Source organism: Camelina sativa, chromosome 19 (assembly GCF_030686135.1).
Source record: "Camelina sativa cultivar CO46 ecotype springtype chromosome 19, ASM3068613v1".
NCBI lineage: Eukaryota > Viridiplantae > Streptophyta > Magnoliopsida > Brassicales > Brassicaceae > Camelina > Camelina sativa.
Genome location: NC_141898.1, coordinates 4884715 through 4910072, shown reverse-complemented (window position 1 = coordinate 4910072; position 25358 = coordinate 4884715). Strand labels below are relative to the sequence as shown.

General features: G+C 35.0%; 3 protein-coding genes and 1 long non-coding RNA gene across 4 annotated transcripts; 2 read left to right on the top strand and 2 right to left on the bottom strand.

The window, feature by feature from the left end:
* Positions 1-1984: 1984 nt before the first annotated feature.
* On the bottom strand, positions 1985-2863 carry LOC147920196 (uncharacterized). The gene is made up of 2 exons (XR_015590393.1): positions 2619-2863; positions 1985-2325 (listed from the first exon to the last, which is right to left on the bottom strand). It is a non-coding gene; the product is annotated as an uncharacterized LOC147920196 (long non-coding RNA).
* Positions 2864-8571: 5708 nt separating this feature from the next.
* On the top strand, positions 8572-10502 carry LOC104764860 (fe(II)/2-oxoglutarate-dependent dioxygenase 1-like). The gene is made up of 2 exons (XM_010488455.3): positions 8572-9488; positions 9952-10502. The coding sequence occupies exons 1-2, from the start codon at positions 8682-8684 to the stop codon at positions 10285-10287; spliced, it is 1143 nt and encodes a 380-aa protein (XP_010486757.2). The 5' UTR covers positions 8572-8681; the 3' UTR covers positions 10288-10502.
* Positions 10503-11411: 909 nt separating this feature from the next.
* LOC104764859 (clathrin heavy chain 1) lies at positions 11412-21195 on the top strand. The gene is made up of 30 exons (XM_010488454.3): positions 11412-11817; positions 12170-12374; positions 12881-12969; positions 13066-13144; positions 13226-13353; positions 13453-13551; positions 13636-13744; positions 13832-13911; positions 13993-14220; positions 14307-14372; positions 14974-15090; positions 15185-15382; positions 15466-15582; positions 15677-15736; positions 15903-15989; positions 16121-16204; positions 16291-16425; positions 16505-16567; positions 16647-16751; positions 16824-16936; positions 17032-17284; positions 17360-17496; positions 17580-17858; positions 17948-18950; positions 19049-19534; positions 19634-19804; positions 19890-20075; positions 20218-20340; positions 20448-20558; positions 20648-21195. Exons 1-30 carry the CDS (start codon positions 11773-11775, stop codon positions 20798-20800), a joined length of 5109 nt encoding a protein of 1702 aa, XP_010486756.2. The 5' UTR covers positions 11412-11772; the 3' UTR covers positions 20801-21195.
* A 1697-nt stretch (positions 21196-22892) lies between these two features.
* LOC104764857 (RING-H2 finger protein ATL66) lies at positions 22893-23890 on the bottom strand. The gene has a single exon (XM_010488453.3). The coding sequence runs from the start codon at positions 23609-23611 to the stop codon at positions 23120-23122; it is 492 nt and encodes a 163-aa protein (XP_010486755.2). The 5' UTR covers positions 23612-23890; the 3' UTR covers positions 22893-23119.
* Positions 23891-25358: the final 1468 nt, after the last annotated feature.

Below are 25358 nucleotides of genomic sequence, written 5' to 3'. Positions count from 1 at the left end.
CCATACGAGAATGCTTTGCTGATTTGGGACACATTTTATATTCTCTACTGATAACATGATGAGAATTCGAAATCCCGTTTGGGACAACAAAGTATTAATTTATAGTGGGATATATAATTCACTTCTAGTTACATATATTTATATTTTATAGTCTATTTATATATCATATATTATAATATTTCTTTTATATCAAAAGTTCTTTATTTACAGTTTTTTCTTAAAGGTATTTTATGTAATATTCTACAATTTTTAATTAATTTTAATTTTTTTATTATTATTAAGAGAGATAATGTGAGTTTAATTTTAATGTCTTTTCTGTACATACTATTAATTTACAAATTTCATATTCCACATATAATATATATTATTCTCACATATATAAAGGCGCAGAATTTGTATGCATAGACATGTAATTTACTTTGTAATTTACTTAACACAATAATATAATATACATCTTAGTATGTACGGAAAAAATTGTTTGGTTGAGAATTTGGAACTCGTCCGATGGTTGAAAAATGTTCGTTATTAGTATGGAACTATGTATGTTGGACACGGTCAGAGTGAGATTCATTCACATATTAGTATTCAACCCTAAGTTTTAAACTTAATACGTTTAGAAGATATGAAGGAATTTATAAAAATTGTAGTGACTTGTTATAAAATTATCTGAAATTTTATCTTTTTTTTTCTGGCAAACTGAAATTTTATCTAAAACCATATGATTTAGATCTTGTATTTCTTATGAAATAAACGCCTTCAATTATTCTTACAGTTACTAAAATCCAATGATTAATATATTCCAGTAACAACGGATTTATTGGTACATCCAAAAAAAAAGTCTCTTATCTTTTTGTAGCTTGTAAATTAATTGCTTAAGCACAATGTAGAAGCACTGGCGGTTCAAAAGATGGATAAATGTACGTACTCAATGTGTGTGTAACTGTGTCTTTGGGTAAGTACAATATGAAATATGCAATTTAGTTATCTATGAAAAATATCTCTGAAAAAAAACAAAAATAGTTTTTTTTTTTGCACCAAAAAAAAAACAATGCCAAAAAAAACAAAAATAGTATTACCCAAAATGGTAATAACAATGTTAAAGTATGGAAGACTGTCACGTAATCCCGTCTCTGTGGTCCAAATTTGAATTAAGGTTTTTTTTCCAACAAAGAAATTGCTGACATTCACGTTATCATATATCCAATCTATGTTTTGATATTTTGAAAACGGTCCCTTCACTGCCAAATAACACTGACATAAATGTTGAGGCTTCGAGACATAAATCCAATGCGCGCATTGAAGTTTTGTTTATTGTGTGAGTGTGATCTTAAATAATTGCTCTATTTTCCTTTTCGACAAAAGTCAATAACGTTACTGAAAGTGATAACTTGTTCCCTCTCGATCTAGTCCACCGATTTTAAACTATTCTCAGTTGTTCCTTCAGAAATGTTATCCGCAAAATCTGATTTTCTCTAGTTTATTTTTATATCCATCAATGAATTGGTTAGTTTTAAAAGTAAACTTATACGAAATATTATCAAAAACTTAACTAAATTATTGTATTAATTATTCACACGAAAATGTTACTATGTTTGATAACATACAAATTATGTGAAAATTATTTATGGTCTTTTAATTGGCTCCATTTTTTATTTTTATAATATTGATAGACTGATAGTTTGGTACCATGAACAGTCCAAAAGAGAGAGTGACCTAATCTACTACTTCGTCTTTGACCAAAAAAATAAAAAAAAAATCTACTACTTCGCTCTCTACATTGATTATTAATATCCCAAATGATCATTTGATTCCAATATAGGGTTCAGCAGAATCTAACCAATGCAAGAACATCTCAATTATCATTAAGCAGATTATATATATATATATATATATATATACATATATATATATATGTTCATTTTTATCAGGGAACCCATATGATAATATCAAGCAGATTTTTCCATGTAATAAACAGAAATCCCAATAGAGAAGAAAACGCATTCATTAATTTTCTTCCAACAAAATATCCAAATTGAAACTCAAAAATCCCACACAACCACAAGAGAGTTAGGTACAGCTCAAAACTCCCACACAACTATAACAGAGTTAGGTGTAACTCGAAACTCCCATACAACCACAAGAGGGTTAGTTATAACTCGAAACTCCCACAAACACGTTGTAACAAACTACTCTTTAGTATCTTTCCCTCTTCGAACCGCACATATATACGCTTCTTCTTCCACTGCATCAAGCTAACCCCACACTGATCTTTTTCGATATCCTGCTTCTTAATTAGAAATTATAACCCATCTCTCATCTTAGCACCTATGGTAAATTTTCAGAAGATAATCACTTCACAAGCCAAACTCCAAGATCTCTTTTCTTTTTCTTTATGTTAACAGTATAATTCATTTTTAAATATCTACACAAGAATTTCTGTCATCCAAGTACCAACAAATCTTAACAGCTAAATTGTATATGTTAAATTCAAAACATATTAACAAAAAAATATTCAAAACGCTTACACAACAAGTGAGAAAACATGACAACCATCGCTAGTGTAACAGATTTACTTATAATTTCTTAAAAAACAATTATACCAACTAACTCTTCCTTACTTGGCTGACCGAGTAAGCACCAGAGCGAGAACTCAGGCCACTCATGCTTGTTTACTTTGTGACAAGCGGGATGAGACTCCCCACATGCAGTCTCTTCTTTGCTTTTAATTTGCTGTATTAATAGTTGTTTCACAGTTTGGATGGAATCCTCCGGTAATCTTCTTCGATCTTGCATCACACCAGATTTACTGCCTATTAAACTTTATGACAGCATTCTCAACCTCAAATTAGGTATCCATGACAATAATATGGAAATATGAAATTAGAGCTTTTATCCATGAGAATGTAATTCATAAAACAGTATAAGGACTGTCTACTTCGCATGTGTCCCAGTGGGGTACGAGACACTTGGTGTATATGCAAAGTCCAAATTTGTTTTTCCAACAAATTAATTGCTGACATTCACGTTAACATATATAGCCATATTTAACACTGTCATAATGTTGAGGTTTCAATGCAAATCTTCCAATACGCATTGAAGTTCTGTTTATTGTGTGATTTAAAAAAATTGCTCTTTTTGCTAAAAAAAAAAAAAAAATTGCTCTATTTTCTTTTAGATAAAAATCAATAACGTTACTGAAAGTGATGGGGTCGTTGTTCCCTCTAGATCTAGTCCAACGGTTTTAAAATGTTCTCATTCATTTCCTACATGCTGGAAAGAAAAATATACACATAACCTACATATATATGATAACATATATAAACAAGCATAAATTATTCGACAAACATCGTAATCATTATGTATTATTTTTAGTTAACTCCAGATTTTTGTTTACTAATATTGATCGAAATAACAGTCCAAAAGTCGAGAGCGGAAACAAAAAGTAAAATTTCACATATTCAGTTATTTGGGAAAATTTTGGCCATTTAAGTAGACATATATCAAAATGCTTCATATTAATGATGTAAACAACAATATGCATACCTCTGAAAAATAATACAGGCATACAGCATTCACTAAATATATCATATCAAATCGGTAAATAATGGTTATGGAGTTGATTATATAGATTACGTTTGTTTGTATGAATTAATTAAATTATTGTATAGGTCTTGAGTTATTGACTTAGTTTTGATATATGATCATTTGCTCAACAATATTTCGTGTAGCTGTTAGTTAATTTTCTAACTTGAATGATTTGTAGTAAAAGCAAGATGATCCTTCTGTAATTCGGTAATGGTGGACATAGTTTAATTGCAAATCATGGTTTAATAACTTAAGCAGACGATTTTGAATTACTATCATATGTTTATGCCTAGTACGTACAGTACGTTATTTTTACTAAATTGATCCAAAGATGAGCATGTATATATATTCGAAATAAAACATATACTTATAGAAATAAATACATTTCACAAACTGTTTACAAACATATTAAACGAAATCTAGGAAAAAGAATCTAAACGTATGGTTAATGGTGAGTTTGTAATTAGATTCAATAACATAAATTAGCGAACTAAATCATTAATTCTAGTTATTTTTAGCTCTCTCTTTATACGCATATAACATATGTATATTTGTAAGACATACAAGTCGCGTGGACCAAGACCATTTATGATCAAAATTGGAAAGGAGAAAAAAAGAGTCAAGACCATGTCTATGTAACTGTCGTTATGTTAATTACATTTTCTGTCTATTCTTTACTCTCGTGCTCCACATTTTAAGTTCTATTCTTTTCACATTTTAAGTTCATTAACAGAGTATATTTGTAAGACATCCAAGTCGCGTGAACCAAGTTAATCGTTTTGTACAAAACATTCATTTTGTTTTCGTACAAACGATTGAGTTTCTTTTTCTTACTAACGATTTAGCCAATTTTGTTTAGTCGGGCGATGTGGAAATCTGCCCTAAACTCATTGATCCACACGCCTTAATGAATGTTTTGTAGTCGTTCAACAACTAAACGAAAAGAAAGTAAGGTTATGTAGGAGATTAACATTGTTTCTATTAATTATCCAAGGACATTAAGAGATAAAAATGGTAAACTAAATTAAAGTTTTTTAAAGAAATATCGAACCGTTATTTTGCTAATTTAACATGCATCGTCTAAATTTTGTTTTCCCAATATATATATATATATATATATATATATGAAAACAATTAAACAAGACAAGTCAGTAAATCTTAAGAACATAGTTGCATTTTAGCATATTCAAAGCATTAAAAAAAAAGTTCTACTCATCATCTTTCATCTATGGTCCCAGGCCTCACTCAAACGCAATAGCAAGTCCCACAAAAGGCATCTTCCAATTAAAATGCTTTTCCACATTGAAGCTACCAACCAAACCGAAACCCCATGTATACGGGACAACACCAGCTACACCTTGATTATCAAACGGTGCCTTCACCATTGTTTGGGGCAGTGGCGGAGGTAGAATATAACCATGTGGGTCAATTGACCCTTGTGAATTTTTTTAATTAGCTGAAATTTTAGAAAAAAAAAAATCAAATTGACCCTTATAAAATTGCATAGTTGACCTTTGTAAAATTTTTAAATAACATAATTGATCCCAATAAATAACATAAATAACAAAAAATTTAAATAACATAATTGACCCCAATAACCTTTCATCGACGAGTATATTTAATCAATTTAATTTTATGTTAAGCTTATATTCTGTATGGAGGTAAACTAGATGAACGTGAGGAGCAGCGACAACAGGTAAGCAAATTGAATAGTTTCAACCACAACAAAAAGAATAAATTAAGCAAATTGAATTACATTTGTACATTATTTCATCATCTCTCTGTGTGTTTTTTTTAGGTTGTGAGGGAAGTTTTTGGGAATCATGCAAAAGTTGAGGATCTAAGAAAAAAAATGTGGCCTGAATTCAGGAAGATAAGGAAGATGACATGGTTTAGCAATTTGGAAAAGATGTGGTCCGAGTCTGAAGCTAAGTGAGCAGAAGAATGTGGTCATTGTGTGTTGCGCAGGCGTTAAATATATGTTTTTTTTTTCATTGTAAGAGGAGATATATATATATATGCTTATGGGAATGAATGAGAGAGAACAAGCATCACTTCCAAGTTTTAACAAGTAAAATAAAAGGACAGAAAAATCATATTTTAAAGGACAAGTAAATGTTTCAATTCATCTATCACCCTACCGGTTTCCAGTAATTGGATCGGAGTATCTTTTCATTTATACGCACCATCACTATGCCAATAGAACCAGCACAAGTTTTCTGTTACCCTTGAGGCCTCCTTGACCAAGTAATAATCCTTTCATCTTATATCATTTCAGGCAAGAGTCTTATCAACTTAATAATTCTGTTTTGCAAGTGTAACAACCTTACTAAGAATTACAGAGTACTAGAGAGTCTATCAAATGGTTTCATAATTCTGAGATTCTTTTCTCTGCAACATCGTCAAAGAAGGCAGCTAACCTAACTGGAGTGTCAAACGCTTCATCTTCAGACAGCAAGACGACAAAATCAACTTTATAAGTTAACAGGCCTGAGTCCATTAAGCAAGTATGACAGCCCAAGATATGAGAGTCCATTAAGGAAAAGATAAGTCCACCTGCATACTCCATTAAGAAGACACGAGGCCAATCTGCAAAACAACAAAAATATTAGATTCAAGATCAGAAAGGAAAAGCTCCTCTCTATACAGTTGTCCTAGTCATACTGTGCTGACCAATATGTTCACATGTTTAGAGGATGAAGCTACACATTAACCTAATCCAAAATTTCAAACTATATAAATAGGAACAGTAATGTAATAAGAGAGAAAATGAAACTTCTCTTCTTCATTTAGCGGTGTTCTCTTCATGATATTAAATGAGATAATATAAATTGAGTTGCTCAAGGTAAATATTAAATGAAAGATGGACTAGTTAAAATATCATATTCAAGAACAGGTTTGCATGCATTTTAAACATATTCAAATACAGTCTCCAATATAGAAGTAAGCAAAATGCATTTTAGCAAATATTCATAAACAAGCTCCAATAGAAGGGCACAAACGCCGAAATAGAAAAGTAATAGAAAAATAAGTCCAACAACTGCTCTCTCACGCGACAAACGCAAGAGCAACTCCGAGAATTGCTCTCTCATTGTGACGCTTTTGCATGGAAAGTCTGAAAAATGTATCAGATGTCCAATTGTGTTGGAGAAAACCAGCAATGTCTTCCTTGTTGATATGTGCCTTCAAGTCTGTTGTACCAAAAATGACCGTCTTCTACCAAGATTTAACGACCACTCTACCCCAATTGACAAACCATCCCTTCTCCTCACTACAAAAGATGAATAACAAAAGTTAGAAAAATTGATCTTGAGCTGAGAAAATATTTTGTTACAAGTTTCTTGGGAAAATAAATGAGAAAAACAGAAAAAAACACTCTAATACCATTAATACTGAATTCTCATTAAGTGAAATGTGAATAATACAAAGAGTATATATTGTTTCGAATAAGCAAAAGGAAACTTTAGTCTAATGCAACTATATGAAACATCACATGTGCGTGCATGCAAATAATGTTTAACCATCAAAGTGGATTTGAGTTATGAGTACGGATTTAGTAAAAATAAATGGACTCTTAACCATTCGCCAATAGCTACGTTTTTCATAACCAACAAACCATAAAGAAGTAAAAATGGATATAAGATGAAAAACTTACAAATATAAACCAAGATAGTCATATCTAGATTATAAATCGATTGACAGTGAAACTAAATCTATAGATTGTAAATAAAGTGGAAATCCACATACGAAATAATTTTTTTTAAAGTAAAGCATCAAATTCTTGCATTTCATGGAATCGATTCAAACCAGGCACACCAAATTTTCTTTCTGAGATAAAAATATAAAGAGCTTGTCCACTCTAAGCAAACAATGCTTCTGGGCACATTATTTGTTTGTCAAAGAATGTATGTCAAAACTTGGATTAACAACAACATGAGCATCAAACCGAATATGCGTATAAACCCATTCTAAGAGGACCAATAGAAATTTATAACTATCCTCTAAATCTATGGCACGAGTATGTGAAGAAAAAAACATTGTGAGATGAATCTAACCCAACCATCTATAGAGTCCCAAACCTAATCTGAGAACGAAAAAATTATAGCAACTATCTATCTATCGCCTGATTTGGAGCTGAAATGTAGGGGGGTAACGAAAGAAGAAGCTTAAATGGTTGAAAGTAATGATGCACACTAACAAATCGGCAATTTCCAACTATATATTAGCTAGCATTTTTTTTTTTTGTCTGTCATCGGCTAGCATATATTTTATGCAGATAAATTTCCATCATATTTATTTTAAGATTCAAATGGATGCACGCATACACAAGTAAACATGGTTAATAAAACATGAAAATACATGTTTTGTAGAATTCAAAATAAAACATTTGTAGTAATGTCAAAAAAGAGATTTTTTTACCCAATTTTTACTATAAAAGGTTTTTCTGTATTTTGTAACATATTTTTCTTATTTAAGAACGATTCAAACAATAATACAGATTTTGTATATAGATGGTTTTATCATGTTTTTTGGTATATTTACATATGGATTCGTTTATTTTTGCGACTAAAAAAATTGTATAACGCATACAAGGGTCGATTTTTTTTCGGTTCAGCTTAAAAAGAATTACTCGTTTAATTATTCCTCTTTTCTGCTTAATCAAAACTGGCGAAAACTGTAATCGCAAATTACGTATCAATAATATTTGCCAAATATAATTTAAACAAATAGGCATGTAAGAAATGTGTTATCGGAAAAATATTAACATAATAATTGTAAAATCCACTTGCAAAGTTCATGTCATTAAAACACACACACACATGATAAATGAACTTATTTAGTGATATTGTTTTCATTTGTACAAACAAGATGGTAGAATTTGGGTATCTAGATATAAATATATAATCAATCTAGGAAATTAGGTTATACATAATATCCCACAAGTGTGAGTAAACCTTATATATTCCATTGCGTAGAAGCAAAGTTACACATATTGTTTCGTATTTCTTTAGGATAATCAAATACTAATACTCTTCTCTACTCTTATAATAAGGAGAAGGGCTCTGCCTCTTCTAAAGTCACATCCATCTTTTCAAATGGCTTCCTCTTCATTTCACCTCAACCACCACCAACCTTCGAAAAAACACGGTGGAGCCACGGAGGCTCCTCCACCAACTCCGTCATGTTCACATCCCAACACCACAAAAAAATCGGAAACAGCAGTCGACGCTCTCTCCAGCCTTTTCCACCGTTTCCCTCCGTTGCTTTCACTCCCCAACCGCCGCTTCTCCGACGCTCCCGCATCCTCCATCGCTTCTCTTCCGATGGTATCTCTCTCCGCCGGAGAACGAGAAAGCTGGGACGATCTTATCTCCGCCGCTACTGATTTTGGATATTTCCAACTCTCTATCGATGACTCCGATATTGTTATTTCTTCTGCACTCGCTGAAGCAGCCGAGTCTGACTCGCTCTCGCTCTTATACCTCAGTGAAGAGAAGAAAGAAACGTCGTTTCCAAAAAACTGGCCGCTGGGATACGAAGCCGATGCTGAAACGCCGTCGCTTTGCCTTGACGTCGACTGCTCAAACGAGTCGAGTGAGTTGAACCTGAGTTCCCTCCGCGAGTTCACTCGGACTCTAGAGAAAGTTGGACTGAAGACGGTAGAGATGCTGGCTAGCGCACTCGGATTCGAATATGACTCGACCCGGTTTAATACTCTGATGTGGCTTAACCAAGGTGTTCCTGATGATGAACCGGAGATAACCAACGGATTTTATCCCTTTGTTGTGTGTTTACAGTATCAGGTAAGGGAGGACAAGTATTGTTTGCTGACCGAGTCTGGCTGGGTGTCCGTTTTGCCCGGAGTTGACTCTGTTCTTGTGACGTTAGGTGACATTGCTCAGGTTAGTAGTTCTCTTTTATTTATTTTTTATTATCTTTTTAAACAGCTAGTTAATTATCTTCTTATATAAAGCCTTAAACAATTATCGCATTATCAGCTTAGCTTTCTGATGGAACAGAGCTTTGTTCCACTACGGCGTTAATTCGCTGTCTTAACATTATTGATCAAAAAGAGAACAAGGATTTGTATATTTCCGATATATATCTCTAACAAAAATTGTGGAGCGGGGAAAAATTTAAAGGGGGATATGTGTTTTAATTAGGTCAAAACCTGTATTGGGAAAGAAATTAGGACTTTAGAAATTAGGGAATATAGTTTCTCTTTTTAGTCAAAATTTGTATATAAGCTTTCTATAATACTATTACTATATATATGGCCTACCAAAAAAATAATACTAGTAGTATATATATAGTCTTATTTATTTTCAACTTTTGACAAACTAACATACAACTTAAAATTTGTAGGTTTGGAGAAACGGAGAGGTCAAAAGAGTTAAATATCGACCAGTGTTGTGTTCGGGACAAAACAATGGTCCAAAAAAGTGTGTGACAATGACATTGATGCTTACACTTCCCATGGACACTATGGTTTCTCCATTGAAAGATATGATTAGTGACGGTGACAAAGAAGAAGAGTATGCAGAGGAGAAGGGAGATGGAGGAGCAAGAAGCGATGAGAATAGGGCATTCAGATCTTTTTGTTTCAAGGAGTACGCATGGAGAGTGTACCAAGAACGTCTCTTCTTCAGGGATCCACTTGACAGATACCGAATCAAATCTTATAAAGATTTGAAGAACTGATGTTTGATTTGTTTGTTTCCTAGGTCGAGTACCTAGAGTCGGTTTTGTTGTTACTTTTTTTGTTTTCCTTAAAATCTTCTGATTTTGCAGCGGATTATTAGCATTTTTTGCATTGATTTTTTTTTTTTTTTTTGGTTCGATTCAGTTCGGAGTACCATTTTGATTGTTCCTTTATTTCGACCATCATTCAAAATTTCAAAACATTTTTTCTTGTATTTCGAAACTGTCACGATCTTAATCAAGATCAGATCGAACTTGTTGGTTACATACTTACATCAATGACTCTATCATACTCAACTCAAGTCGTAGATCTTAAATAGAAGAATATATGTCTCAATGTATATATTATTTAATAAGTCTTTCGATGATGTTTAAAGCTAGACTTCCATTATTTTACTACACATGACGTTGGAGTAGAATTATATAATCCGGACATGACAAAAGTGCCTAACATATCATGACCACATGCAGTGCGAGATAATTTTTGTTTCTGAAGGTGATCATTTTTTGCTATAACTAGAGCGTGACACAAATTAACGCTTTGCCCAATCAAACACGTATATAGTTCGAGCTAAAGTTATAAATAGTAATAGACTTAAATCAACGTAATTTCTTAACACTTAAATCAATGCGTAAGATTAATAATTTTTGGAATCATATTATAAATTTTTGGTCTACATAAACTCGATACGAAATAGTAGAAACTTTTGTATAACATTTACCTCCATAGTAGAAATTGACATTTTATTCATACCATATAGAAAATCATATATACGTTTTGGACTGTGAAAAAAGAAAGTGTTACTTTAAAACGTAAAAATAGTTTTATAACTTTAGTTTCTCTCGCATCTCAAATCTTCTTTAGTTTCAAAGCAAACTTTTTATCTTATTATCATACCTAATTTTCTTTCAAACTTCGTTCCTATTTGTTGTAAAATTTCAAATGGAAAAAATATAAATCGACATGCAAATAGTCTTTTTATGAAATCAACATATCAAAAATACAAATATTAATATATTATTATTGACCATTGCTCAAAACATACTCATAAAATTCCCAAAAGTACTGCTTCGTGACAAAACCCGACCCGCTGATTACGCGGTTCTAAACCCGACCCGAAAACGATCCAGGCCAAAAAAAAAAAAAAGCACATCGTACAGCTCAGGCACGAAAGTTTTGTAGCACGTCGTCTCCTTCTCCACACCCTCCTTATATTCGACGAGTGACTCCGATTGGATCGCTGTTTTCCTCATTCTCACTTTCAAAAACGAAAAAGAAAAAAGAAAAAAAAAAGGAATCTCTATCTTCCACCACCACCACCATCACCTCTCTCTCCTTCACTTACCTCAGATCTGGCTGCGATTTCAAATCTTCTTTAGTTTCTCTCGCATCGCTCCTCTCTCTCTCCTGGCCGTTGACGGTCCCGTCCCGGCCGTCGATCTGATTTTGGCCCCGGATTCTCTTGCCGCGATCTGAGGTCAAACATGGCGGCAGCTAACGCCCCCATCATCATGAAGGAGGTCCTAACGGTGAGTTCTCCGTTTTTTCCTTTTGTAAATCGAGCTGAAAGTTTTGGACGATTAACTTGTTTCTGTAGTTGTACTCTCTGATTTCTTACGATTTGGTTCTGCTCACACTGTTATATGATTGATTCCAGTTTTGAATTCTACTCGATCGTTGTATGTTTTAGTCAGTTTATGATTCATTGTCTCTATGATCAGATTTTATATACGTACGCTCAGATCTGTGTTACCTGAATGTATCTAGCCTATATTTCGAAGTTATTGTGTTGTGCAGTGTGCTTAGTTACTCGGATCTTGTAACTAAGTTAATGAACTATGCCCAAACTGACGTTTTTTTTTTGTTTTGGTATATTTCCAGCTTCCGAGCATTGGGATCAACCAACAATTCATCACGTTTACAAATGTTACTATGGAGTCTGACAAGTACATTTGTGTACGGGAGACGGCACCGCAGAACAGTGTTGTTATTATCGATATGAATATGCCGATGCAGCCTTTAAGGAGACCTATAACTGCTGATTCTGCTCTTATGAACCCAAACTCTAGGATCCTTGCCTTAAAAGGTATTTAACTGTTGTTTCCTTCAATTGAAAGAAACTTGTTCCTTTTGAAGTGTATTATCAGTTATAAAACCCATAAGTGTTTCCTTTTGAAGTTTTTTCCAGAACTACTGTTGATAACTCCACTTCATTTTTGTTAACTACATCTGCTATTTATTACGGATAGGTTGTTTTTGATTTAGTTGAAGTTTAAATGACGCTGTCCATGTTGTGAGGTATAAAAATTCGATTTATCAAATCAGTATGGAAAAGTAACCACTCATCGAGTTTATGTTTGAGTCCTATACTCTTGTTTGGGACTGGGTTGATAGCATGTTTAATGTTGTAGAAAATATCAGTGTGAAGTTCCATGTTTTCCAACATGTGTTATATTCTCGTGGCAGTGTTGTGTCTCAAGCTGAGTGAAGTTAAATTAGAAATTCTAGTTTAGTGTTGATGTTTCCTTATATTGGCTATTACTTATATCTTGCTTACTTTGTTACTCACTTTTTTCTTAAATTCGTATATAGCTCAAGTCCCAGGAACTACTCAGGATCATCTACAAATATTTAACATCGAAGCAAAAGCAAAGTTGAAATCACATCAGATGCCTGAGCAGGTGAGTGTTAAAGCAAACAATTTGTAACCCAATTATCTTTCATGTTGTATATTTCATACAGTCTCTGATTTTACTGGTCTCACTGGTGTTTTATAGGTTGCTTTTTGGAAGTGGATCACACCAAAGATGCTGGGGCTGGTCACACAAACTTCTGTTTATCATTGGTCGATTGAAGGTTTTGTATCTTTAACTTACTGTCCTCTTCTTCATATCATCATATATATGTTGTTTCTCATTTTTTTTCCGATATTTCCAGGTGATTCTGAGCCCGTTAAGATGTTTGACAGAACGGCCAATTTGGCAAACAATCAAATTATAAACTATAAGTGCTCTCCTAATGAGAAGTGGTTGGTCTTGATTGGAATTGCTCCTGGCTCTCCTGAGGTAGGTTTCCTTCACCACGTATTAGGTTGAATTAAGAAATGATAAGGGCAGTCATATTGTACATTTTTGACTGGATCGTTACATCATTTTCTTCTGTAGAGACCACAACTGGTCAAGGGAAATATGCAGCTTTTCTCTGTGGATCAACAACGGAGCCAGGCCCTTGAAGCACATGCTGCGTCATTTGCGCAGTTTAAGGTAACTATGTGGTTCTTTTGTTAGTTTAGTCATGGTCGGATCTTGAAATGTAGTATAACAAGCAACGTTATTAATGGTTGGTAGGTCCCTGGGAATGAAAATCCTTCTATTCTTATATCCTTTGCAAGCAAGAGCTTTAATGCTGGGCAGATAACATCAAAGTTGCATGTCATTGAGCTTGGTGCCCAACCAGGTTAGCTTCCTTAACTGCTCTTTATTTTCAAGGTTATTGGTAGTTGGTATTCGTCTGATGTCTAAAGGTGGGCGTCTTTTTTTGCAGGAAAACCATCATTTACTAAAAAGCAGGCAGATCTCTTTTTCCCTCCAGATTTTGCTGATGATTTTCCTGTGGCCATGCAGGTTTGTAGTTGCATTAGATGTTCAATTAACTTCAGTAATTTTCTTGTGTAAATTCATGACACGACTTTTTTTTCCCGGCAGGTCTCTCACAAGTTTCACTTGATATATGTCATCACCAAGCTTGGCCTGCTGTTTGTGTATGATCTAGAGACAGCTTCTGCTATCTACAGAAATCGGATTAGTCCGGACCCCATTTTCTTAACATCTGAAGCTTCCGCAGCTGGGGGTTTCTATGCCATTAATAGGCGAGGACAAGTTCTTTTGGCAACAGTAAATGAGGCCACCATAATACCTTTTATTAGTGGTCAAGTATGTTCATCTCTTATTCTGTTTTTCTCTATATAATCTATCTATTCATCCTGACATGCTAAGAAATCTATGCTTTTGTATCACAGTTGAACAATTTGGAGCTTGCTGTCAATCTTGCTAAGAGAGGAAACCTCCCTGGTGCAGAAAATCTGGTATGCGATATTTATTGTGGATCAGATGTGTGGATCTATTTTCTTGGTGAAGTAAATATTGCCGATAAATGCCAATAATGTATAAAATTAGAAATTGATATTTAAGGCTCCCTCCGTATAATCAAGTGTCATTCATCATTTTTTACATATTCAAGCAAATGAAGGAATAATTAAATGTTCTATTATATCCCTAGAAAACAATTGCCTCTTGGATTTCTATTCTATATCACATGGTTAAGTAATATTAAATAGGAGTAAAATAGTTGATTTCATATCAAAATTTCATTGAATCATAAAATGACACTTGTTTTGAAACAAAAAAAATTAGTCTAAAACACTTAATCTGAAACGGAGGGGGTAGCTGATAATGTTGGGATTACGAAAACCTAAGGAGTTTGATGATAAACCTCTTCCAAACTCCTAAGACATCTTATACAGATACGGACTAGATCATATTTAAACCATTGATAAAACCCTAGTAACTTTAGAACACTTGGTAAATATCCCATATTCAATTTGGTCATAAACTCCTTCGACCTCCAAACCCACTGCTTGTATCACATTTGTTGATGCAAATTTATATTCATTTTGGATGTTACAGGTTGTCCAGCGGTTCCAAGAGTTATTTGCTCAAACAAAGTACAAGGAGGCTGCCGAGCTTGCTGCTGAATCTCCTCAGGGTATTCTACGGACACCTGATACGGTGGCTAAATTCCAGGTATCTTTTCCATATTCAAACAAAGAATCGTCTGTGAACCTGTTGTCTACTATAATATGTTGAAACTACAACATTACACTATACAATTTTGCAGAGTGTTCCTGTACAAGCAGGGCAAACTCCTCCATTGTTACAGTATTTTGGGACCCTTTTGACTAGAGGGAAGCTCAATGCATATGAGTCTTTGGAACTATCTCGGCTTGTTGTGAATCAAAACAAGAAGAACCTCTTGGAAAACTGGTTGGCTGAGGATAAGTTAGAATGCAGTGAAGAACTCGGAGACCTTGTCAAGGTAATCTTAAAATGACCATTTTCATTTAAAATTACTCCTGTGTCTCCCTTAGTATGTTGTAACGGTAATCTTTTTTGTTCCAGACTGTGGATAATGACCTTGCTCTAAAAATATACATCAAAGCTAGAGCTACTCCAAAAGTCGTTGCAGCTTTTGCAGAGCGAAGGGAGTTTGACAAGATACTGATTTATTCAAAGCAGGTAAACAACGAAGTTTTGAAGTTTTCCCCCCTCCGTTGTTACCTTAAAGGTCATTGTGCTCACGAAGTGTCATTGTTTCATGTTGTGACTTTAGGTTGGGTACACACCTGATTACATGTTTCTTCTGCAAACAATACTCCGTACGGATCCTCAGGTTAGTGTGGTGCACTTTTGATAAATGCAACATATTAAACCATGGAAGGACTAGTTTACGAGATTCTTGCTCCGTATCACAATAAGAGCCATAAATTGATTCTTCTTGATTAATTTTTCCCTGTAATATTTCAAAAATCTTTTTTTTTTTTTTCTGCAAATTGCAGGGAGCAGTAAATTTTGCTTTAATGATGTCCCAAATGGAAGGAGGTTGTCCAGTTGACTACAACACTATCACTGATCTTTTCCTTCAGGTAGGTGAACACGTAGGATATACTGTATACATCAGTATTTGTAGCTCATTACTTGTTCGGCATCTGTATACTGAATCTATTTATTACTAGAGGTATCGTGTACTAATTTACTTATAATTTTGCATATTCAGAGAAATTTGATCCGTGAAGCGACTGCGTTCCTTCTAGATGTTCTGAAGCCAAATTTACCTGAGCATGCTTTTCTGCAAACTAAGGTTGAAAAGAGTTGCAACCTTGTACGTCTCTGTGCTTTTCTTTGTTACCTTCTTTTCTAAGACCTTTTAGTGCACTGTCAACACAGGTTTTGGAGATCAATTTGGTAACCTTTCCTAATGTGGCTGATGCAATCTTAGCAAATGGGATGTTCAGCCATTATGACCGGCCTCGTGTTGCTCAGCTTTGTGAAAAGGCTGGACTTTACATCCAATCCTTAAAGGTTTTTGTTCAATGTCTTCTTGGCCTAATAGATGCAGTATTTTTTCATCTCTAACTAAGTTTCCATTTGCTTTGGGCAGCATTACTCAGAGTTACCTGATATCAAACGTGTAATTGTGAACACACATGCTATTGAGCCACAGGTATTACCTTTGAACTAAAATTGCTTGCTAAACTCCTTGCTGTTCGAGTTGCTGAATATCTCTCTACTCAATTATACAGGCTCTTGTTGAGTTTTTCGGTACTCTTTCTAGCGAGTGGGCTATGGAGTGCATGAAAGATCTTCTGCTGGTCAACCTGAGAGGCAACCTTCAGATAATCGTTCAGGTATGTGCTGTAATGTGGTAACATATGAATTTTATTGTTTAATGCGACACTGATGTGTCCATGTTTTTGCAGGCTTGCAAGGAGTACTGTGAGCAACTTGGTGTTGAATCATGCATTAAACTCTTTGAGCAATTTAAGTCATACGAAGGGCTGTACTTTTTCCTAGGTTCATATTTGAGTATGAGGTAATTTATCAAGAACCTGCTGTCATTCCTGCAAACTAGCAGAATCCTTGTATTTTTATTCTGATGACGTATAATGTCTTCCCTCTGTGTGATAGTGAGGATCCTGAGATTCACTTCAAGTACATTGAAGCAGCTGCCAAGACTGGTCAAATAAAGGAGGTTGAGCGTGTGACTAGAGAGTCTAACTTTTATGATGCTGAAAAGACGAAGAACTTTTTGATGGAAGCTAAGCTTCCTGATGCCAGACCTTTGATAAATGTCTGTGATCGTTTCGGCTTTGTGCCTGATCTTACTCATTACCTCTACACAAACAACATGCTGCGTTATATTGAAGGTTACGTTCAGAAGGTAAGTAGTTACTTAAGACAATTGATAAATACGGTAGAACTTTCATTCACTATTTTCGTGTGATTTCTTTTGTAGGTGAATCCTGGGAATGCTCCCTTAGTTGTGGGGCAGTTGCTTGATGACGAATGCCCTGAAGATTTTATAAAAGGCCTCATTCTTTCTGTTCGTTCATTACTTCCTGTTGAACCCCTTGTCGAGGAATGTGAAAAGAGGTGCGAATCCTTTTAGTCATCTTGTGTCTGTTCATATATATGCTCTTTGTTCCTGAGGCTCTAATATGTATCTTTGTTTTCAGAAATCGACTCCGGCTCCTCACTCAGTTCTTAGAGCACCTAGTTAGTGAGGGAAGCCAAGATGTGCATGTCCATAATGCCTTGGGTAAAATTATCATAGACAGTAATAACAATCCTGAGCATTTCCTGACCACCAATCCTTACTACGACTCTAAGGTTGTGGGTAAGTACTGCGAGAAACGTGATCCCACTCTGGCTGTTGTGGCATACAGACGAGGACAATGTGATGAGGAACTCATCAATGTCACCAACAAGAACTCTTTGTTCAAGTTACAAGCCAGGTATTTGATCATTGCTTACCAGACTTGTTACTTATTCCACACTGGTTACTTTGTAGACTGCTTGCTTATACACGGTTTTACAACTGCAGGTACGTAGTGGAGAGGATGGATGGTGACCTCTGGGATAAGGTTCTTACGGAAGAAAATGAATATAGGAGGCAACTTATTGACCAAGTTGTGTCTACTGCTTTACCAGAAAGCAAGAGCCCAGAGCAAGTTTCTGCAGCTGTTAAAGCATTCATGACTGCTGATCTGCCGCATGAGCTTATTGAGCTTCTTGAAAAAATTGTGCTTCAAAATTCTGCCTTCAGTGGAAATTTCAATCTGCAAAATCTGCTTATACTGACAGCTATCAAGGCAGATCCGTCTAGAGTTATGGATTACATTAACAGGCTGGATAATTTTGATGGTCCAGCTGTTGGAGAAGTGGCGGTTGATGCGCAATTGTACGAGGAAGCATTTGCGATTTTCAAGAAGTTTAACTTAAATGTTCAGGCTGTCAATGTATTGTTGGATAATGTCAGAAGCATTGAACGTGCTGTTGAATTTGCTTTCCGGGTCGAAGAAGATTCTGTTTGGAGTCAAGTGGCTAAGGCTCAGCTCAGGGATGGACTAGTCAGTGATGCTATTGAGTCCTTTATCCGAGCTGATGATGCCACTCAGTTCTTGGAGGTCATCCGTGCCTCTGAAGATACTAATGTCTATGATGACTTGGTCAGATACCTTCTGATGGTTAGACAGAAGGTGAAGGAACCCAAGGTGGATAGCGAGCTCATCTATGCTTATGCAAAGATTGAAAGGTTGGGTGAGATTGAAGAATTTATTCTGATGCCCAACGTTGCTAACCTTCAAAATGTTGGTGACCGCTTGTATGACGAAGCTCTGTATGAGGCTGCAAAGATAATTTATGCATTCATATCGAATTGGGCCAAGCTAGCCGTCACACTTGTGAAGTTGCAACAGTTCCAAGGTGCTGTTGATGCTGCAAGAAAAGCAAACAGTGCAAAGACATGGAAGGAAGTCTGCTTTGCTTGTGTTGATGCTGAGGAATTCCGACTTGCTCAAATCTGTGGACTTAACATTATCATACAGGTGGATAAATACCTGATCCTAGCTCCAGAGAAGTTTTTTAATTGGTTTCAGTTTTCAGTTTTGTATGCCTTTTTGTAATCTTTTTGTGCTTTTGATAGGTGGATGACCTGGAAGAAGTGAGCGAGTACTACCAGAACAGAGGATGCTTCAATGAATTGATCTCGCTTATGGAGAGTGGACTTGGTCTGGAACGTGCTCACATGGGGATCTTCACCGAGTTGGGTGTACTGTACGCCAGATATCGTTATGAGAAGCTTATGGAACACATCAAATTGTTCTCAACTCGCCTCAATATTCCCAAGCTTATCCGGGCCTGTGATGAACAACAGCATTGGCAGGAACTTACCTATCTTTACATTCAATATGATGAGTTTGATAATGCAGCAACCACTGTCATGAACCATTCTCCTGAAGCATGGGAGCATATGCAATTCAAAGACATCGTTGCCAAGGTTGCAAATGTTGAGCTTTACTATAAGGCCGTTCACTTCTACTTGCAAGAGCATCCTGATATAATCAACGATCTTCTCAATGTGCTTGCTCTGCGGTTAGATCACACGCGTGTCGTTGATATTATGCGAAAGGTTAGAGGCTGACCATTGATTTAAACTTTCCCTTAAAACTTATCAGCAGTGGCTTAACAATCAATTTCTGATGATTCTTTTTCTTGTTTTTGATCTCAGGCTGGTCACTTGCGCCTTATTAAACCATACATGGTTGCAGTTCAGAGCAACAATGTCTCTGCTGTAAATGAAGCTCTGAATGAGATATATGTAGAAGAAGAAGACTATGACAGGTTGCGCGAGTCTATCGATTTGCATGACAGTTTTGACCAGATAGGTCTCGCTCAGAAGGTAAGAGTTTAAATCTATCTATCGAGAACACGTTTATATTTTCCCTTGTATACTAATTTATCTTCATGTGGATGGTGCAAAACAGATTGAGAAACACGAGCTTGTCGAAATGAGACGTGTGGCTGCTTATATCTACAAGAAAGCTGGTAGATGGAAGCAATCGATTGCTTTGTCAAAGAAAGATAACATGTACAAGGACTGTATGGAAACTGCTTCACAATCTGGCGACCATGATCTTGCGGAACAACTTCTCGTCTACTTCATTGAACAGGTATGGATGGTTTCAAGCAGGTTTACATCGAATGCCATTATTTTTTTGTTTTTGTTTTCACCGTATACGGTAAAACAGTCTATTGGTCTTGATGACGAAATTAATACTCGCTTTTGTTGTATGTTGTGCTCTGATTATACAGGGGAAAAAGGAATGCTTTGCTACATGTCTCTTTGTCTGTTATGACTTAATCCGACCAGACGTTGCTCTGGAACTCGCTTGGATCAACAATATGATCGACTTTGCCTTCCCGTATCTCCTCCAGGTAATATATCATCCAAATCCCTCAGATCTCTCTACTTGATGTGATAGGAACCGTACTAACGCTATAGAGATCAACTCTCTTTTATACTGTCCTTTTTTTCTTTGCAGTTTATCCGAGAATACTCTGGCAAAGTGGATGAGCTAATCAAGGACAAGCTGGAGGCACAAAAAGAGGTGAAGGCCAAAGAACAGGAAGAGAAGGATGTCATGTCCCAACAGGTACTACACTCAGGCATCATACAGTAAAATGTTATAAAAACAAATAAATATATACACACTTATATCTTGTTTTTGTTTCTCGAATACAGAACATGTACGCCCAATTATTGCCACTTGCTTTACCCGCACCACCGATGCCAGGAATGGGAGGTGGTGGGTATGGTCCGCCACCACCAATGGGCGGAATGCCAGGAATGCCTCCAATGCCACCATATGGAATGCCACCGATGGGTGGTTACTAAGACCATTGGGGGAAAAAGTGAAATCTCATAGTAGTGCAATCTGCCATGGTATTCTTACTACAGGGCTGTGACCGGAATCGTCGGAATGTTTCCTTCTTTGGGTTCGCTTTATAATATATATATATAGGTATGTGTGGATAATAAACTTGCTTTCTTCTGTAATATTCTTTGGGGGGTTTTAGGTGAGTCATTTTTGATTGAAGCCCATTTTACTATATTTGGAGGAGATGCGACTTCTCCTAATAGTCTTATCATTTTACTTTGAAATTCTATCTCATGAGGTTTTCTTTTCTTCGACATTTTAAGCAATTCTGGAGTTTTACTTCGGACACTTCATCTTGTTATTGGCTTTTATCTTGTGAGATGAATCACAATAACCATTGCTTTCGGCAAAATTTTAAAACGCTAACTGGTTAACAGAAAGTTTTTATAGTATAACTTAACCCTATTTCTGACATTATTCAATCAACATAAATACTAAGTTTCCCTGACTTAATTTGCCCTGTTTTTTTTTGCACCTTTCTAGTACTTTTCCTCCTTTAGTTATTCAGACTTACGTCTCAATTGTTAACAATATCTATGTATATAAAATATGCAAGGTAAAAGGAAAATCCTTATACACCATTGCAATCAAAAGAACAAGAGAAAAAACTTAATTACTAATCACTAAAACTGAAGACACTTATTCCACTTCTAAACTCTCAAAGTCATAAACCAACTTCTAAGAACGTACATGGTATTTTATTATCTGATTGGTTAGCACGAACATATAAATTTACAACCAGCTAGCAAAACTAACACCGAATAGTGAACTCCATAGAACTCCATAGTGACCCATGAAGTAAGTCACATGAAATTTGATTGATGAGAGATGAACATGATGATCTAGAGTCTCAACAGCGATCAACATGCATAGGAGACAGAGTGGTAGGAAAACGAAGCTCCAATTTTTAAAGCCGATCTTTTTGAATGTTGAACCAGAAATTGGAACACGAAGCAGAGCTACAACAACAATCATTACTTTTGTTCTTAGGAGATTTGTACCTTCTGAGATTAAGATTCCCTAAAGCTAGGTGTGACCAATACTCACTCCTTTAAATTTGTATCCCCATCATTAACATCCGAACCAATCAGTTCATCTCAAAGTTATTACCGTAATATAAATTTCAGAGCATTAATTCACATTTTATCCCAAAAAAAAAAAGCACATCAAAATCATAATTAAGCAGAACGAAGATCAGAAGTTAAGTGAAGTTTTCAATGTAATAAAACATAACATTCAACAATTTCGTTCAACGAAGCATTCAAACAAAAAACTCAAAAAAAAAACACAAAAAAAGACAGGGCTTGTTCGAAGAAACTCTCTACTTAGATCGCTGTCTCATCTTTCGTCTCTTCCGCTTTAATCTCCTCATACGCTTCTTCTTCCACTGATACAATCAATACCCAACAACAAACACACACCATTCAAATCTTACCCACTACTATTCCAATTCTCACGAATCAAACAAATCCATACAAAAACTGAAACCCATTACTCACCTTAGCCCTCATGGCGAATTCACACTCTTCTTCAGTCTTCTGATTCTATGCAGATTTCAGGTAAAAAAATGAGCGGCCGACAAATCAGAAGGATTTTGTTGCTTTCAGTCACATTACTTCTTTATATGACAGCGAAACCCTAAACAGTAAACACTCGTTTACTCCTTTTGCAAGTATTGGGCCTTTTCGATACTACTTTAATGGCCAATAAAGCCCATAGTGATGCCTTTCTAACCACTACTGTTTTTTTTAAAAAAAAAAAATCTTTTTAACTACAATTTAGATAACCATGATTTTTATATATATTATTAGTTCAAGACTTCAAGTAACTATGGATAATCCCCAAAATTCATTCCATCTGTCTTGGTATGTGCAAGTTTGAGAAGATAACATATTAATCGAAACAACATGTTATTTTGTTCAAAATTTTACCATGTAAATATTGTATCACATAGTGTGTGCAATAATAATAAAATAACATATCATTTTATATTATCATTTAATATTTAACTAATTTACCCTTATAATTATAAATTATCTACACAAGGAATGTCCATCATTTTACGTTTATAATATAAAAGTTATCAAAACTTCACGATCAATGATAAAGACAGAATAGGAAAATTAAATTTTGTTAGAAGAAACCATAACCATTCGTGTGTGTGTAAAATATCTTCCTCTCCATCCACGGCCATGCAAAATGTTAACTAAAATCTTTGACTCACCCAATGACAAAAAAACATATTAATATCTTTAATCGCTATCACTCTAGCTGTCTCATTGGCTTGGCAACGACATGGACGAGTCCACTCGGATGGAGACTCGGCATAGCGGACAACTCGACTCGGTCTTAAGCCACCGATCCACACATTCGCAGTGGTAACAATGGCTACACGGAGGAAGCAGCTTCATCTTATCCCCTTCCTCGAAACCACCGAGACATATACAACACTCCTCCTCCTCATCCTCCGCCGCTTCTCTCCTGAAAAGCACCACGGGTAAGCTTCTGATCGTAGCCGGCTCAAGCCCTCCTCGGACGCATAGCGTGTGTTGATCAGGAGACGGGGCGTGGAGAATAGTGGCGGGAGTGTGTGGTAGGCAGCTCCGGTGGATGTAGAGAGTGAGTAGAGCGAAGACGAAGACGACGGATAACAGAGCCACGGCGAAGAAGAGTGTACGGCCATGAATCTGGAAGTTGCGGTCGTCGTATTGGTTGTCGTGCCAGTACAAAAGCATGGATGCTTGTGGAGACGGTGAAGATGACGTCATTTTTTGCCGGTTGGCGATGGATTAGTTGTTTCTTAATTATGGACGACGTTGATTGTGAACACGGTGTGATATGTATTATATATATAGTAATACAGTTAACGTCAGTCGTCACGTGATTGTATTGATACTTTTAATAAAAAAATAAGCAGAGAGAATATTAATCTGAGTTAACTGCAGCTTCCACAAGTAGTACAACTGTATGTACAACAGTACAAGTAATTAAGAGTCAGGTATGGAGGAAAGTGTAGTTTTATTTTTATTTATAAACTTTTTACCATATTGTTTGTATTTTTCTTAATTAGTTTCGGTTAACATTATTCAAGAATATATTAGGCAACATGCAATAATTTGTGTGTTTTTTCAAGATCCAAGTGGTAGTAGGCTAGTAGCAATTGGAAAGTACGTAGCAAGTAGCAACAGAACAATCAGAATTTAATTAATTGGCTACATTTTTTTAGACCAACTCCAAACCATCTCCATTTCTATCTCCAAACTCTATTTTGGAAAAAAACATTTTCCAATCCCACTCCATTTCCATCTCCAAAATGGAGATCTCTATATTTATCTCTATATTTGGAGACTTTTAATTCATTTTTCCATTTTGGAGTTAAGCTTTTTTATTTGCAAATCAATCCCTTAAATTTATATAGATTTATATTTTATATCTAAATACAGTTAAATATTATTATTTTCAACTTAAACTTATAAATAATAATTTTAAAATTCAACAATTAACATATATAACATAGAAAATAGACAATACAAACAAAAGTACAAAATAACATTACTACCAATAAAATTTAAAACACATAATATGACTTAAACTGAAGATTAAAAACAACTTAATACAACAAATACTAATAATTGATGAATGTTGTGTAATGTAATGTTGTTCAATAATAAATTTTAAATATAAATAACATGCTAAAAAATTTCTTTTAAGCTAAAAATAAAATAATTGGGTCAAATTTGTAATTTTAATAAATAAAGGACTATATATAAATTAATAATAAGATATAAGAAAAATATTCTAAAAATATTCTTTTTTAAGTCAAATATAGAGAAATATGTTAGAGTAAAATCATCTCCAAAATAGAATAAAAAATGAAGAAATGGGTTAGAAATGCCTTTAGTTGCTTCACCGTACGTCTTTATGGAGCACGATTAACTCGATTACTTGGAAGTGATTATTGATATAAATGTAACGTGCATGATTTAAAAGTAACAATAGATCGATTGCATCAAAGATTCAAAAGTCATTGACATGGACGCCAATCGATAATTTCGAAAAAACACTATTATGTAGAACATAAACCTTTTTTTTTTTTTTTTTTTTTTTGAACAAAATGTAAAACATAAACCAAGCATGTAAATTTGATCATAATTAAGTTCATAACGTTCCTTGTTCGTTGAACTCTTTATTATCCACTACTACCAATGTGCTGCAAAAGATGACTATGATTTGGTTCTTCCCGTAAAATGCTGATGTAAGAATATCATATTTAGTTTAGAAATCAAATTATTTCTACAGATTTCTTCTATTTGCTCTTCATCCATACCATCATAAGACACTTATTGACCACAACAAAACTCGGCCTTTTTCAAACATTTCAAACATTTCAGCCACATTTATTTTCGTAGTTACAAAAGCATTAGTAAGTTAGGCATGGACTAACATATCAACTGGTAAGACAGCAAAAAGACAATTGGACAAGACACGGCACGAAACATTTAACATACAATAGTC

Bases quoted from the DNA above. Each gene is read 5' to 3' on its own strand.
- LOC104764860 (XM_010488455.3), top strand. From the start codon at position 8,682: ATGGCTTCCTCTTCATTTCACCTCAACCACCACCAACCTTCGAAAAAA. The intron at 9,489-9,951 runs GTTAGTAGTTCT...TAAAATTTGTAG, and splicing joins CGTTAGGTGACATTGCTCAG to GTTTGGAGAAACGGAGAGGT.
- LOC104764859 (XM_010488454.3), top strand. From the start codon at position 11,773: ATGGCGGCAGCTAACGCCCCCATCATCATGAAGGAGGTCCTAACG. The intron at 15,091-15,184 runs GTATCTTTTCCA...ACAATTTTGCAG, and splicing joins ATACGGTGGCTAAATTCCAG to AGTGTTCCTGTACAAGCAGG. The intron at 20,076-20,217 runs GTATGGATGGTT...CTGATTATACAG, and splicing joins TCGTCTACTTCATTGAACAG to GGGAAAAAGGAATGCTTTGC.
- LOC104764857 (XM_010488453.3), bottom strand. From the start codon at position 23,611: ATGACGTCATCTTCACCGTCTCCACAAGCATCCATGCTTTTGTACTGG.